Source organism: Chanodichthys erythropterus, chromosome 10, assembly GCF_024489055.1.
Source record: "Chanodichthys erythropterus isolate Z2021 chromosome 10, ASM2448905v1, whole genome shotgun sequence".
NCBI lineage: Eukaryota > Metazoa > Chordata > Actinopteri > Cypriniformes > Xenocyprididae > Chanodichthys > Chanodichthys erythropterus.
In genome coordinates, this window is record NC_090230.1 from 15,396,552 (window position 1) to 15,411,313 (window position 14,762).

Genomic DNA, 14,762 nt, shown 5'->3' on the forward strand with positions numbered 1-14,762 from the left:
ACATTATGTACGGTATGAAAAATGGATATTGATTTTGATATCTGATCATATTTAACAGCGTTATTAAATTAGGTCATCAAAGGTAATCTATACATAAACAAAAACAACAATGAGCAAGATAAATATCCAAAAAAAATTCTAATATCAGCCGATAACCGATATTTTGTGCATCCCTAAAAAAAAAATAAAGAATAAGTTCAAATTTAACTAAATCTATAAATAAAGCTGAAACAAAATATATGTATTAGGGTTGTCAAGTGATTAATTTTTTTTTAAATCTAATTAATTACATGATGTGGCAATTAATTAATCTAATTAATCACAATTTAATCGCACATCAATTTTGACAGAGAAATTACCCCCAAAGACATTACAAAAAGTAGCTTCAGAAAGAAATATTTTATTCGATTCAAAATAGAATTTTTTACACGTGAAATTTTGGAACATGAGGTTGAGTAAATGACGACTTTTATTTGTTTATTTATTTATAATTAATATGGAGATACGGAATGATTCTTGATGACTCTAAATAAGAAATTAAACATGCCAGTAGGTGGAGGTAAAGGTCTTAATGATTAAGTCGTTCATTCATTCGACTTGTTCAAAGGGTTGAATCATAGGTTTCACTCGGTTCGCGTTTCATTTTGTTTTAGAAATGAAACACTGCTGTGCATTGCGTAGAGACGAACTGTTCTGCTTTGTCTTTATATCTTCATTGTCTTTATATTTTATTATTTACTTCTTCTGAACTGTTGTATAAAATCAGTATTGTTTTTGCACTCGTTAAATAGACCTTATGTAGCTCCGCCCCTTTTCAGAGTTGCGCTCGTTGTCCTTTGACTTCCGGTTTGTATTTCCACAGCGATCTTACCATTTATGAATGAACTGCTTGTTTTAAAGTCTTCCCAGTCTACTGACATTTGTTGAGACATCTGCTTTAAAGGTCCCATGTCATGCTACTTTTTGGATGCTTTTATATAGGCCTAAGTGGTCCATAGTACTGTATCTGAAGTCTCTTTCCCGAAATTCAGCCTTGGTGCAGAATTTCAGCCACTACAAGCCAGTCCCACAATGAGCTTTCCTCAGGACGTGCCATTTCTGGGTCTGTAGCTTTAAATGCTAATGAGGAGGAGAGAGGCGGGGCAAGGTGGAGGGTGGGTGTGGCATTAACCAGCTCACGGCCACAGTACTATGCGCTAATGTTGACAGTGGATGTATCGCAATGGCTCGTAGACACGCAGTTGTTCAAGCTTTTCAGTTTGACCCAGAATCTGATCCGGATGAAGAAGTTGTAACTCAGCGGAATGGTTAGTTTAAAACATTGAGTCTGGATACGGTACTTTAGTTGGTTTATGTATGCTGTTACAGTTATCACGTAGCTAATGCTAGCCTACATTGTTGGCTCTTCATGTTGCTGTGATATGCTATCGTATATATATTATATATATCAGCTATAGACACTAACCAGCGCAACTAAATTAGTCAGACCTCTGCCATTATTACAAATACCTTTTCGGATAGGTGCCATTGTGGAAAATGTGCTACCATGCCAACAACATTTATTTGTTTACATATTTTATATTTCATAAATCTTAAAAGTTTTTACAATCTTATTACAATTACATCGAGCTCTGCAATCTGGAAATGTGGATATCGCATGCGCAATTACAGCAGAACGGTTATCCAAACAACACAGAAATGTACAACACTCGCGTTACAGTGCATGTATTCACACACACACTTGATGCTGTCCATCTTTACGTTAGCGACAGTAACTGGGCTGTATTGGCCCACGTTGAGGAAACAGTGGTCGGTGAAATGTGTGGCGTAGACATACAAAACTATGGGAAGTTGTATCTGCGCATTACCAGAGAAAATAAAATTAACCCACTGTTTCTTCATAGGCTCGGATGAAGGAACTAAAAAAAAATACTTCGGTGTTCATTTGTAAATCCAAACACTGAACAACTGCCATGCTTCGCTCATTTACAAGGCATGATGTGTCTCTCGAGGAAAAAAAAATATATATTGTGCTCGAATCTCACTGTAGCTCATTTTCTCATGGGCGGGCAAAGCAGAAAAAAGGGGAGGTAACCTTTCCCCTTATGACGACATATGGGGAAGATTCCAGATTGGGCCTTTTCTAGCCACTGGGGGACCATATGCAGGATAGGGGAACTCATATTAATGTTAAAAAACCTCACAAAGTGAAATTTTCATGCCATGGGACCTTTAAACATTACAATGATCATGATAACTTTCATTAACTCTACAACAAGTAAATCGACTTAATCAGCAAATTATTCTTTGACAGCATGCCATAGAAATGTACAGAGCTACCGCAAAATGGAAGTTCAAAGACAATTTTATAAAGATGGCGGCGCGCTTGTTTCTCTGGTAAATAAGGTCTATAGGCTATTGGACAAAAACAGCACTCGTGTAATATTGCTCAACTCATACGATCTAAATATGAGACAAACTCATACAGGAACATTTTTGCCCCCATATCTTTAATTTTAGGGACTTTCTGACTGCATCCTATAGGCTTCATCGCGCAGTTTGTCATCAATCAACTGTATGTAATGTCAGATGAACTACATAGGTCTGGGGCGGGGTAAGTGCGTTAAATGCATTAAAAATTAAAGCGTTATTATTTACCATAATTAATTAATCTAATGAATGTGTTAAATCGACAGCCCTAATAATTATTAAATGAACAATGTAAATAAAAAAAAACAAAAAAACAAAGAAAATGAGAGAAAATTAAGAAAATTTGAAATCTTGTCAATAAACAAGTTTGAGCTGAAGTACTGAAATTTCAAAAACTAAAAAAAATAAAGCTAAATAGAAATATTTAAAAAAATAAATAAGACAAACTAAAAATTTGAAATTTAATTCAAAATATGAATCAATACTATAATAGAATATAAATAATAATAAAATAACACTGATTCACATATATTCAGGCATTAAGTTCTCACCTTTGGCAACCCATCCATATCACCCGAGCCTGTAATTAAAAGCAGATAAAAGCGAAAACCATTAGAAATGTCAAAATGTTCACTATTTTGTATGTATTAGCTGATTGTATGATGGAGTCTCACCTAAAGACCCGTTCATATGGTGCGGCTCCATCGATCCCATTCCACCCATTGGACCGTCGGGCCCCGGCCCCATTGGGAACTGCAGAAGCACAGATACTGTTAGCCTCATCCAATTAATCAACAATGATACTTACAAAACGACAAAACTCATTTTTCATACTGCATGAAAACATTATCTTACGTTCGGTCTGTTGCCACCAGGGCCGATTGGATTCATCATCGTGTAAATGTTTTCACTGGAATTCGTTGAGTCTACGAGAAAACATATTTCTTAGCGTTTCACTGAGAAACTCTCTTCGGCAAACTGATGCATTTACACAACGTTTCCCAAAACTACAGCTTTCAATTTCAAGATGATTTCCAGTCACTGAGGTAATTTCTCAACTATTGTTATGAAGTTTCAATAAAAAAAGACTGATATGAAATTCCAGATAAAATCCTATGGATTAAATGAAAGCAAACTGACCTCCTGGGCTTGGCATGATGGGAGTTCCTGGAGGTCCGCCACCTCCTGGAGGCCCCTGAGAGATGAGCACAGAAAACGATTACTTACAAAGAACATTTCGGACAAACAGAGAGAGTCAGACAAAATCGTGTGCTTGCGACTCACCACATAGTTTCCTGGTGATGAAGATGAGTATGCTATCTGTGGGAAGAAGATATAGTTATGAAGCGGTTTCTCAGAGTTATTGCAATATTGAAAAATGTTTGGAAGTGGCACTCACTGAGTTTGCGTTAGGGTTAGGCCATGGCCCTCGACCTCCCGGACCCCTGAAAACACAAAAGGAAATGTTAGTGTGTATAATCGCAGCAGAAACTGTCTAAGCGTGTTATACTATGGCGTAGACTCACATGTTCATGCCAGGCATTCCAGGACCGCCGAGAGAGTTCGGAGGAGGCCTCATTCCACCGCCGTAGTTCTACAAATGCAGAGATGGCAAAGGTTAACCTACATATGAAACATGTTATGGCTCTGTAACTACAATGTGCTTTTCTTTCATTGTACTCCAATAAGCGCTAATTCAATACCTCATCTACAATAAATTAACGCATAATTAATTTTCTAAATAAACTTATAATACTATTATAATGACTACAGGGTTCCCAAAGAATATTAACATTCTATATAATAAGTTTATGTATATAATAAATGATAATTTACACATATTTACTATAACAATTTCCATGGCTTTTATTTACTTATATATTGATTTTTATTAGATTTATTAATTTTGTGCACTTTTATTACACTTTTTCATTTGTGTTTATATAATAAAATATAATGAATAAGACACATTTTCTATTAAACTTTCTTTGCATTTAAAATACATATAATTATATATCTAATAAATTAATAAATAATAACTAACATATTTACTATAACATTTTGCAATGGCTTCATTTATTTATTTTTAGATTATTTTACTTACAATAATATACAACAAATAATAAAACTATGTTTTCTATTAAAGGTGCCCTAGAATCAAAAATTGAATTTACCTTGGCATAGTTGATTAACAAGAGTTCAGTACATGGAAAAGACATACAGTGAGTCTCAAACTCCATTGTTTCCTCCTCCTTGTGTAAATCTCATTTGTTTAAAAGCACTCTGAAGAACAGATGAATCTCAACATAACACCTACTGTTATGTAACCGTCAGGATCATTAATATGTATGACCCCAATATTTGCATATGCCAGCTCATGTTCAAGGCATTACACAAGGGCAGCCAGTATTAACGTCTGGATCTGTGCACAGCTGAATCATCAGACTAGGTAAGCAAGCAAGGACAATAGCGAAAAATGGCAAATGGAGCGATAATAACTGACATGATCCATGATTACATGATATTTTTAGTGATATTTGTAAACTGTCTTTCTAAATGTTTCGTTAGCATGTTGCTAATGTACTGTTAAATGTGGTTAAAGTTACCATCGTTTCTCACTATATTCACGGAGACAAGAGCCGTCGCCATTTTCATTTTTAAACACTTGCAGTCTGTATAATGCATAAACACAACTTCATTCTTTATAAATCTCTCCAACTGTGTGTAATGTTAGCTTTAGCCACGGAGCACAGCCTCAAACTCATTCAGAATCAAATGTAAACATCCAAATAAATACTATACTCGCATGATCCGAATCATGCATGCAGTATGCATGACGAACATCTTGTAAAGATCCATTTGAGGGTTATATTAGCTGTGTGAACTTTATGCACTGTATTATAGTCGAGAGCTCGGGGGGCAGGGAGCGCAGCCTGAATCGGTGCATAGTTAATGATGCCCCAAAATAGGCAGTTAAAAAAATTAATTAAAAAAATCGATGGGGTATTTTGAGCTGAAACTTCACAGACACATTCAGGGGACACCTTAGACTTATATTACATCTTGTGAAAGAACATTCTAGGGCACCTTTAAAACATCTTTTTAAAATTAGATTTGATTTCTTTTTAATTATATAATAATATATAATAAATATAATTTCTATTTAAATGTTCATGGATTTAATTCTAAATACTTATTCTAATATTATACACACAAAATGTATTTACATTTTATTAGATTCTTTTATTTACATTTATCTGAAATACAATACTATAATATAGTAGTCAACATTTGAAGTGGATCAAAAAAGTTCAAAGCTGTTTTATTGAAAGGAATGTCAGCCAACCTGTGGGCCCATGCCTCCCATTCCTCTGGGTGGGTTCATCCTCATTGGGCCACCCATGTTTGGATGTCCTGATGGGGAAGAGGAACCACAACCATTTTATAAATGCCACTGCAAAAAAAATGTTCCAAACACAGCTGGTTGCAAATGTGTACGGTGAAGTGCGGTACCTTGCGGTCTGGTAGGGTCCAAACTGTTTGGCAGGAGCGGCTGTGACCCAGGGACTCCAACGGGGGGCTAAAACCAAGAAAGAGAGTATAAAATAAGGGCCAAGCAGAGAAAACAGCAATAGCAAAATGCAAAAATTAGGTGTTGTGAGTGGGGTCAGTACCTGATTTGGCATGCGGAGTGATGGGCGGGGTCCACCTGGGTACCGTGGAGACATGAATGGCTATGGGAAGAGAGCATAAGGTCAATCAAAAGGTGTCAATACATCACAGCTAACCTCTCATTAGCATATAAGCACTACTTTAGGGCTTCCCACACTTTAAATAGTTAACTCTGGGTCACTGTAAACCAAATCCTGGGTTATGATTCACATTTCACACTTTTTATAATTTACCCTGGGTTAACAAATAATCCTGGATATTAGTATGCAGACCTTTTACATTGCACATTCCTAAAGCCTGGGTTAACATTCTTATTTGCATATTTACATTGTCAGGGTCATTGATTGGATGAACACAACATGCAACCTGTTTACATAACCTGGCTAATTTTCATCCTTTAAAGCTCAGAGTGAAAAAGCCCTTTTGTTTGAAATACAGAATGCTTCTGTTAATTTTTCAGAAAATATGCCTCAACTCTTGCTGTACTTGATAGAAATCATATGCTCTATAGTTCTGATTATACTTGACTGACCAAAATAAAGTATATAATATAAACATGATTTTAACTTAACAACTTATGAATTTAAAATTGATTAAAATCTTATGGATTTATAATTAAAAATAGAAGAAAATGTGGTAAGACTTTCTTTTACAATGTCCTTGTTACATGTCTTACTATAGTAATAACTATAAATGTGTGATTACATATAAACCAAACCCTAACCCTATAGTAAGTACATGTAGTTAACTATTATTACTCTGCATGTGTAATTACACCGTAACGCAGACACCTTCAAATAATATATATTAACTGTCCATGTTTATTTAGTATGTAGTATTTGAGATGCACAGTACAATGGTTACCAGCAGGGGGCGCAATCACACTACCTAAAAGTCACCAGTTTGAGTCTAAAGAGAAGACCTCATAAACATTGGCTCTCTCTACACTGACAAGGTGAGGCTTCTGCTTTCAGACTGTTTAACAGAGGAAACCTATGGTATTTTAAACAAGACTTCACAGCAAGAACAATGATAGAAAGACGTTTCACATGATATCTTTGCATGCAAGCAGTCATTCTCTCTTTCTGCTCTTCTAAACACCATATCCTAATCAGGCAGGATGCGACAAGTTACAGCAACAAGTAATTTGTCTATCCACAATAAAAGCAAAAATGCTGCCTGATGCCACACAATCTTGGCCAATAAGCGCATATTTGATGTTTCACAGTTATACATTCAACCAATGAGATTTCAGTGTGGGAGAAGTCATCCAGCATAATGTCACAGAAACAAAGCAACCGATAAAAAGATATATCATTCAAAGCTTTATTACATCATAGAGTAATAAGTCATTTCACGGGCTTTGATCCAACAACCATTAAGATTGACCTCTTTGTTCAAACTCTTTGCTTCCAGCTCCATCTACCTATGTTTGCTCCAAGTTGCAGCAAGTTTGTGTACTCGGAAGGGTGTGTTTGCGTGTTTGTGTTAGAGTGTCTGTGTTTATGCTTGCATGTGTAAACGCAAGAGCATGTTTGTGTGTGCGTGCGTATACTGCATTATTAATAGGATATTGATGGACTATGAAGGACTGAGTGCAGGGTGTAGGGAGGGACCAGGTCTGCAGAGTCCCGACTAGATGAACTTCCACTCCTGATGGGCTGGGCCGCAGCCTGCATTATTTATCTGGCAACATCGTCACTGTCAGTGAGGAATATGTGTGTGTGTGTGTTTTCAGAGAGAACAGAGAATGAGGTAATGTACTGATTTGTGCTCTATCTAGGGATGGGTCAGGATGGCGACCAGTCGTCCAAAAACTGGACTAGATTATGTTTTTATTTTATTTTATACTAAAAGTCCTGTAGCTCCAACAGAAGAGAATGGCGCTAGCAAGGTCCAAGGTCATAGGCTTAATTCCCAGGGAATGCATGAACTGATAAACAGTATACCTTTCATAGAATAGAAGTAACTTTGGATAAAAGCATCTGCCAAATGTGTAAAATGTAAAATAAAAAAAAATAAAAAAAGAGGTTTCCAGTTAAGTCAGATTAGTCGATTAGTCATTTAGGAACCCCACCAACTAGCTGACTTTGAAAGTCTGTAGTTTTGCACACTACTAGATCTAGCTGGTGAGGAGATACTACAATATAAAGGTGGTGCATCTTGGGAATTAATGAAAGGAAGAAAGAAAATAAGAATGGAGGGGTGAGGACGGAAAGGGTGAATGGAAAGTTGTGCCGCAGGCGCTCCTGAAATTTGAAACTACACCCAACATTTGTCTATTCCACAAGTTTTGAGTGAGGAATTACAAGAAAACAGGGGGAAGAGTGTCTTACCTGGCCGTGTGGCCCCATCATGGGGTTGTTGGGGTTGTGTGGAGGGGGCTGTGCGTGAGGTGATGGTTGTGACCCAGGTGGGCCCTGAGAAAGAGAGGGAAAAATGCACAAACCATTACATATGTTTTTGCTAAGGTAGGTTGACCAACAAAGTCTTGCAGGTTAAAATTAGGTTAAAGAAGAATCAGTTGATGATCCCGATGTTCTCTAATAACGATGCACCCCCTAGATTGGTAATAAATCCACCATTTATTTGCCAGCAAAGGGCATCTCCTACAGGGCTGGGCAGCTGCTGAACCCCATAACAGAGTTTCACCACAAGACCTCCTCCATGTCTCTCAATGGAGTCCATTATTGGTAACTGAGAGAGGCATATGGCCTTTACCGAGACGCCTGTTCCTGCACCACATCCCTGTAGAGAGTGACTGAGGAATAACTTGGGCTGGATTGTGTGTGCGTCTTGGGTGAGGAGGGGGGTGTGTGTGTTAAATGAAGCAATTAATAAAATCATTTTCTACCCAGCTAAGGAGATAACGGCTTGGCACCAAACTACAAACCCATCAAGAGGAGCCCCTCCCGCCGAGAAAGGGAACGGCACATAGTATTCCTAGCGGGACAGTGGCATAGAGGACAGCAGCAACCACAGAGTCCAAGGGGTTTCAGAGAAGCAATGCTGCTTCCCAACCAAAAGGGGGCAGTGTGTAGCCACTTGCCGAGTGATTGCCGGGACACAAAGTACCAAACAAAACAAAGCATGGAACAGCAACACAATGCATATTTCATTGTCGTTTCTGTGTACATTACCAAAAAAAAAAAAAAAAATACAACCACTTTTTTGGCAAAAGACACATGTGAGGGTGAGCTGCTTCAGAAGGATGGTTTTCAATGGTCTCGGAAGTAATTATTCTGATAAATTCAGCGGTCACAGAATCTGTCACAAACCAAGATGATAAATGCAATGTGACATATCATACAGGATGTAGATGTCATCAAAAAGATCTAGTTGTCCAAAATGTCAAGAAACCTCAAAAACCTGTGTGCACCAGAGTGGTACTTTGACTTTAAAGTCACCCCAAATGAAGCAAACAAGGAATTCTCATCTCAATCAAAACCATCCAAAGCTACAACTCAGGCAGGTAGAAAACATTAACTCAAAATAGAAAGCATATTGAGATTTGCTTGAGTACGGGGAAATGTCTACATAAACAGGACTACAAAACTCGTTCACTGCTGGCTTATTTCAATGTCCCAAGACTCCTGCACCTCGCAGCAAGTCAGAACAAGATCCTCCAGTCCTTTTAACCTTGATGGAACTCTTCCTCTCTAGAGTCTGCCAGTCTTTCACTTTTCTCAGTGTTCTGTTGGTTTCCAAGAGGTTTTTTTGTGGGAGAAGGGCTGATGAAATTCTCCCACCACCTTCCCTCAAAACAAACTCATCCATTTCAGATGTTTCCAGCTGAAGTTGAAACTATTTCTCTTTTTTTTCCACTCCTTGACTTCACTCCCTCCCTGCCTCCCTCTTGCTAGTCTGTCCTCCCAAGAGGAGCTGGTGCAGTGGAGTTTCGACGTGAAGATTATTGAAGGGGCCGACCCATGCAATGGGGGGAATAAAAAAAAAAAAAAAGAAGAAGAAATCATACGAAATTTCCAAGATCCGGGCCAGACGCCAGCATGCAAGCTTTGTGTTTCTCTCCCTAAACTCTCTTCCTTCGCTCTCAGTCTCTCTGCAGGAGGTTGCTGGGAGTCTGGGCCTGCGAGGTACAGATTAGGAGAGTCTGGAGAGGGTGTACAGGAGGGTTTAGCCCTCTTCACCTTCGTCCCTGTCTCGCAGGATCACGCTGATCACATGGGCAGCTACTGTGGACGCATGTGTTAATTATCGCTGCTGCATCTGGAGCTGCACTGGAGACACAAACAGAGGCTCAGGCGTGCATGATTTGGCTGCATAGCTGCACTACCAAAATGCTTTTTCAACTTAACCCAAACAGCGTACTACTTACTAGAGTACCAATATTTCTTACAGAATTGTTTTTGCCCCCCTTTTTTTGTTAGACATGACCAAATGATATGCAGTTCTGGAAGTTAGTCCAATGTTTATTCAATAACCACTATTGACATTCAGTTACAGACATTGAGTTATTCTTTAGAATGCTTCAAACTGATAACTCGGGAGTTTGAGAGACTTTCTGACCGATTCGCCAAAAGAAATGGTTCATTAGACTGAATTGCATTGTCAGATTACATTGGTTTGAGCTGCAGTACAGAAAACTCTGCAGAGTATTGCTCACTTTGAAAGTTTTTTGCGATTGATGCAATCATGACCAACAAAAGAAACTGAATTTGAGAAATAATAAATGATGATAAACAAACTGAAAGACATGCAAAAGGAGATGACATGGCACAAATGTCCACTTTTTGAAACAGCTGAGTTTTGATTATGATCGCAGAATCAGCATGGATCACAACCTATTCCAATCACAATTCTATTAAAAACAGCTAGAAAGAGAACAGCTCCAATTATTAGCACAACTGTGTCCAGCAGCCGTGGTCGACAAGAGTGGGAGGGAGCAGTAGTTAGATCTTGAGAGGTGTAAAAGAGTGATATACTGGCCACTAGGATACATGCCAAAGTATAATTTGTGTCACCAGACCACAGCAACTGGTCGCGTGGAATCGGGGAGCATACAAGGAACACATGTGGGCCTGGAGGAGCCTGTCTTTTTGCAATTGTTGCCTCAATGCCATCTCTCTCTTCCTTCTCTTCTTTCATTTTCTGTCTTCACTCTCTTCATGCCTCTCTTTTGCCATGCCCTGGGCTGCTACCAAAAGGGAATTACTGCAGTGGAGCACAAAGTCCTCCCTCTTCTTCCCTTTCTTAGTTCTCTCTCTCTTTCTCTCCCGCTCTTATGCACACAGGCGCTATTTATAGAATGCAATGTCACTCACGCAACAGTCAGATCGCTCCCTGCTCTGAACAGGGCTCATACAACATTAACACTCTCCTCCTCAATTCTAAGACCATGTCCATGTTCTATCTTCTAATCTATGTGATGCTCTACCTGACCCCATCTCAGCATCTCTATGGGATGCTCTATCAGCTATTCTACCAGACAATCTGCAACATTGTGGATGTATTATTGTCTCTGCCAGTCCACCTGAAGGTATACTTGATGTTCTATAGGAGGCTCTAGAAGATGATGTATCTGCCACTCTATCTTATCTTGACATTCTATCTACTCTATTGGATGCTCTATTTAACTTAATCTAATGTTCTACTAGATGTTCAATTTGCTGTACCGGTCTTCTATCTCTCTCGGATCCTTGATCTACAGCTCTGTCTGATCTTCTATTTACTTCATTAGATGTTTTATCAAATCTATCCAATGACAAGATGTTAAAAACACTGTATCAGATTTTCTATCTAATGAATCTTGTGATTATATATACACACACACACATTCTATGGGATGCTCTATCTGATTTTCAGTCTGAACTATCTAAACTACATGATGTTCTACTAGATGTTCAATTTGCAGTCTCTTCTATATCATTGACTCCATTGGATCTTCTATCTGCTGCTCTATCTTCTATCTGCTATCTGATCTCCTATCTACTCTATCGGATGCTTTCTCTGATGTTCAACAAGATGTTGAATCCACTGTATCAGACATTCTATCCAATGAATCATATGTTAAGTATACTCTACGGGACGCACTATCTGCCACTCCATCTGATCTTCTATCTGATGTTATCTTGCATTATCTTATTTTATCTGATCTTCCATTGATTCAATTGAATCCACTACCTGTTGCTCTATCAGGTGATCTATCTGATCTTCCATCTACTCTATCGAATGCTTTATCCTATGTTCGACAAGATGTTAAATCCACTGTATCAGATTTCTATCTAATGAATGTTATAAATACTCCATGAGATGCTATATCTGAACTTCTAGCTACTCTTTGTGATTCTCTAAGCTATCTGATGTTCTACTAGATGTTAAATCCGCTGATTCAGATCCCCTATCTGATGCATTTTATGTTGTATCCATAGACGATCTGATCTTCTACTAGATGTTCGGTCAGTTACTCTATTGGCTTCTCGATCTGATCTTCTATTTGATGTGTACTAGGTATACTGTCTGGTCTGGCGCTCTATCTGCCATATACATAGAGTGGTTACAACATAAGATAGAAATATGTTGATAGATAAGTGTTGTTCAATAAAGACGAATAATGTATAAAGCTAGAGGCAAATAGAATACAGAAATGTAAATTGTCTACGACTATGTCACTGCATGTAAAAAAAAAAAAAAAAAAAAAAAAAAAAAGAAATTCATTAGTATAATATCCTGTGTGAGTGGCCTACAAGTTGGACCCAGAGATATAATGAAATTTCTTGACTAAGAAAATTCATCTTTAATGTGTGTATGTGTAGGTAGTATGTGTTTGTTTAGGAAGGTAACTAGCTTGTTTCTGACTATAAATAGCTCAATAAAGATCACTATGGCAGAGGAACTCCCACAGGCGCCTTGACTTTGGGAACTATGCCCCTAAGCATTCCACCAAATCCCAGCCCTGAATTTAAAATACACAGATATGTTGTTAGATAAGTGTTGCCAAAGAGCAACAACCAAGCACGCATGTTTTTACCCATTTTGGCCTTAGGGATTAAACTGTCGAGGCATTCACACTGATCTCAGATCAGGGGCTGCAACTCTCTGTGTCAGTGTGAGTTGCTACTGTAGTGAACTACTCATTTAGACGCAAAATGAAAATGAATGGAAATACAGAGTGGGAGAGATAGCGGGAAAGAAACATCTGGACGGGGATTAGAAGAACTAAAGGGGGTTAGAAAAAGGAGGGGTGGGGTGAGGGACAGAAAAATGGTAAAAGCTTAAAGGCACAGGGTTAAAGGAGGAGGTTGAACGGAAAGGAGGGGGGAAGGAAAGAGCAGCTCTTACTTGAAAGAAGCCGGGAGGCATGGGTCCACCTGGCATGCCATCGTTGGGCGGCATGTTGCCCATCACAGGACTGGGAGCTGCTGCCGCACTCTGAAACAGAGAAACACGCAAAGCCTGGTCAAAACACAGATTTCAAAAATATAATGAATTCTAAACAAAATTCCATCTTTTAGCCATTCAAAGTATTCTTTTAAAGTTAAATAATTCCACCGCTTCCAATAGCAATTCCATTATTCCAAATCAACAATATTTGGGTTTAAATACAACATACAAATATAATCTCTTGTCAAATGTGTGGGTAGCTCTTTAGGCTGAAGGCTGGGCCCCCACATCCCAGACAAAGCCAAACTCAGCAGTGTCTTTCCCATGATGGTAAAGAAGGGGTAGACAGGGATTACACACAACCTAGCGCCCCCTCCTCCACCCTGTAATCAGATCCTTCACTCTCGTCTGGGTGGAGGAGGGTAAATCGCCTCAGTACTGCTGACCTTAATAGTCCAGACACTCACCGCTGGCCCTGAGAGGGCAAAGGGCACTGTTCCATACACCAACATACACAGGCATAGGTACATGATTATAGGTCTTTAGCTCTAGCACATATATAGTAGCAAATCACCCCCTAAAACCACATATATACATACAAGTATAGTCAAGATCCCATAGAGTCACACAAACCAACAGGACAGACAAGTCGACTTGTAGGTCCAAGGACAAAATGACTAAAATTCCTCTGGGGCTTCATCCCACCAGCACCTAAGGTTGAGAAGAACTGGTTCCATTTTTTAAATGTTTTTCATGAACTTCGGTTCTGGTAACGATTCTCAAATGTCTCAAAATCGAACATTTTCAGAGAATAAAGGCCTGTTCACACTGGAGTTGTCAAAAGTACAGACTTCGGTACCAATCGGTACTGAAATTTTAAAAATGTGATGCTTTGAGCACTGTTGATTGGATTCGTAAACACCTCTGATTGGCCACTGTATTCACACGCTCATCGGATATGTCTGTGATTGGCTACAATGATGGAAGTGGTCTTTAAATGCGTGCGGCTTTAAATGCTCAAGTTCTTTAAAGTCTGATTCCTGTCAATGTTTTAACGGTTATCAACTGAAAGAAATTCAACAGTATAATGATCTGTGTCATTGTTACAGTAGTTGTGTGGACTTCCATATTCTCAATAAATTATTAAATCTTTTTGAAGTTAATCCAAACAATCCAATCCAAATTTTGTCTGTTTCTTGCACAAAGCTGTCGTATAGCTTCAGAAGACTTGAAATAGATCTCAAGGCAAAGCAAGGCAATTTTATTTGTATAGCACATTTCATACACAATGGTAATTCAAAGTGCTTTACATAAAGAAT

General features: G+C 38.5%; 1 protein-coding gene across 2 annotated transcripts in view; it reads right to left on the reverse strand.

Annotated features, from left to right (window-relative positions):
- The window catches only part of ssbp4 (single stranded DNA binding protein 4), a 67,293-nt gene that overhangs the window by 702 nt on the left and 51,829 nt on the right, over positions 1 to 14,762 (reverse strand). For both annotated transcript variants that reach the window (XM_067398696.1, XM_067398697.1), the window contains 12 exons: positions 13,402 to 13,491; positions 8,439 to 8,522; positions 6,105 to 6,164; positions 5,944 to 6,010; positions 5,777 to 5,844; positions 3,957 to 4,024; positions 3,830 to 3,875; positions 3,715 to 3,750; positions 3,571 to 3,625; positions 3,286 to 3,356; positions 3,105 to 3,183; positions 2,982 to 3,010 (listed from right to left, as the gene is read on the reverse strand). In XM_067398696.1, coding sequence (XP_067254797.1) covers positions 2,982 to 3,010; positions 3,105 to 3,183; positions 3,286 to 3,356; positions 3,571 to 3,625; positions 3,715 to 3,750; positions 3,830 to 3,875; positions 3,957 to 4,024; positions 5,777 to 5,844; positions 5,944 to 6,010; positions 6,105 to 6,164; positions 8,439 to 8,522; positions 13,402 to 13,491 — 753 coding nt within the window. The remainder of the gene's footprint in view (positions 1 to 2,981; positions 3,011 to 3,104; positions 3,184 to 3,285; positions 3,357 to 3,570; positions 3,626 to 3,714; positions 3,751 to 3,829; positions 3,876 to 3,956; positions 4,025 to 5,776; positions 5,845 to 5,943; positions 6,011 to 6,104; positions 6,165 to 8,438; positions 8,523 to 13,401; positions 13,492 to 14,762) is intronic.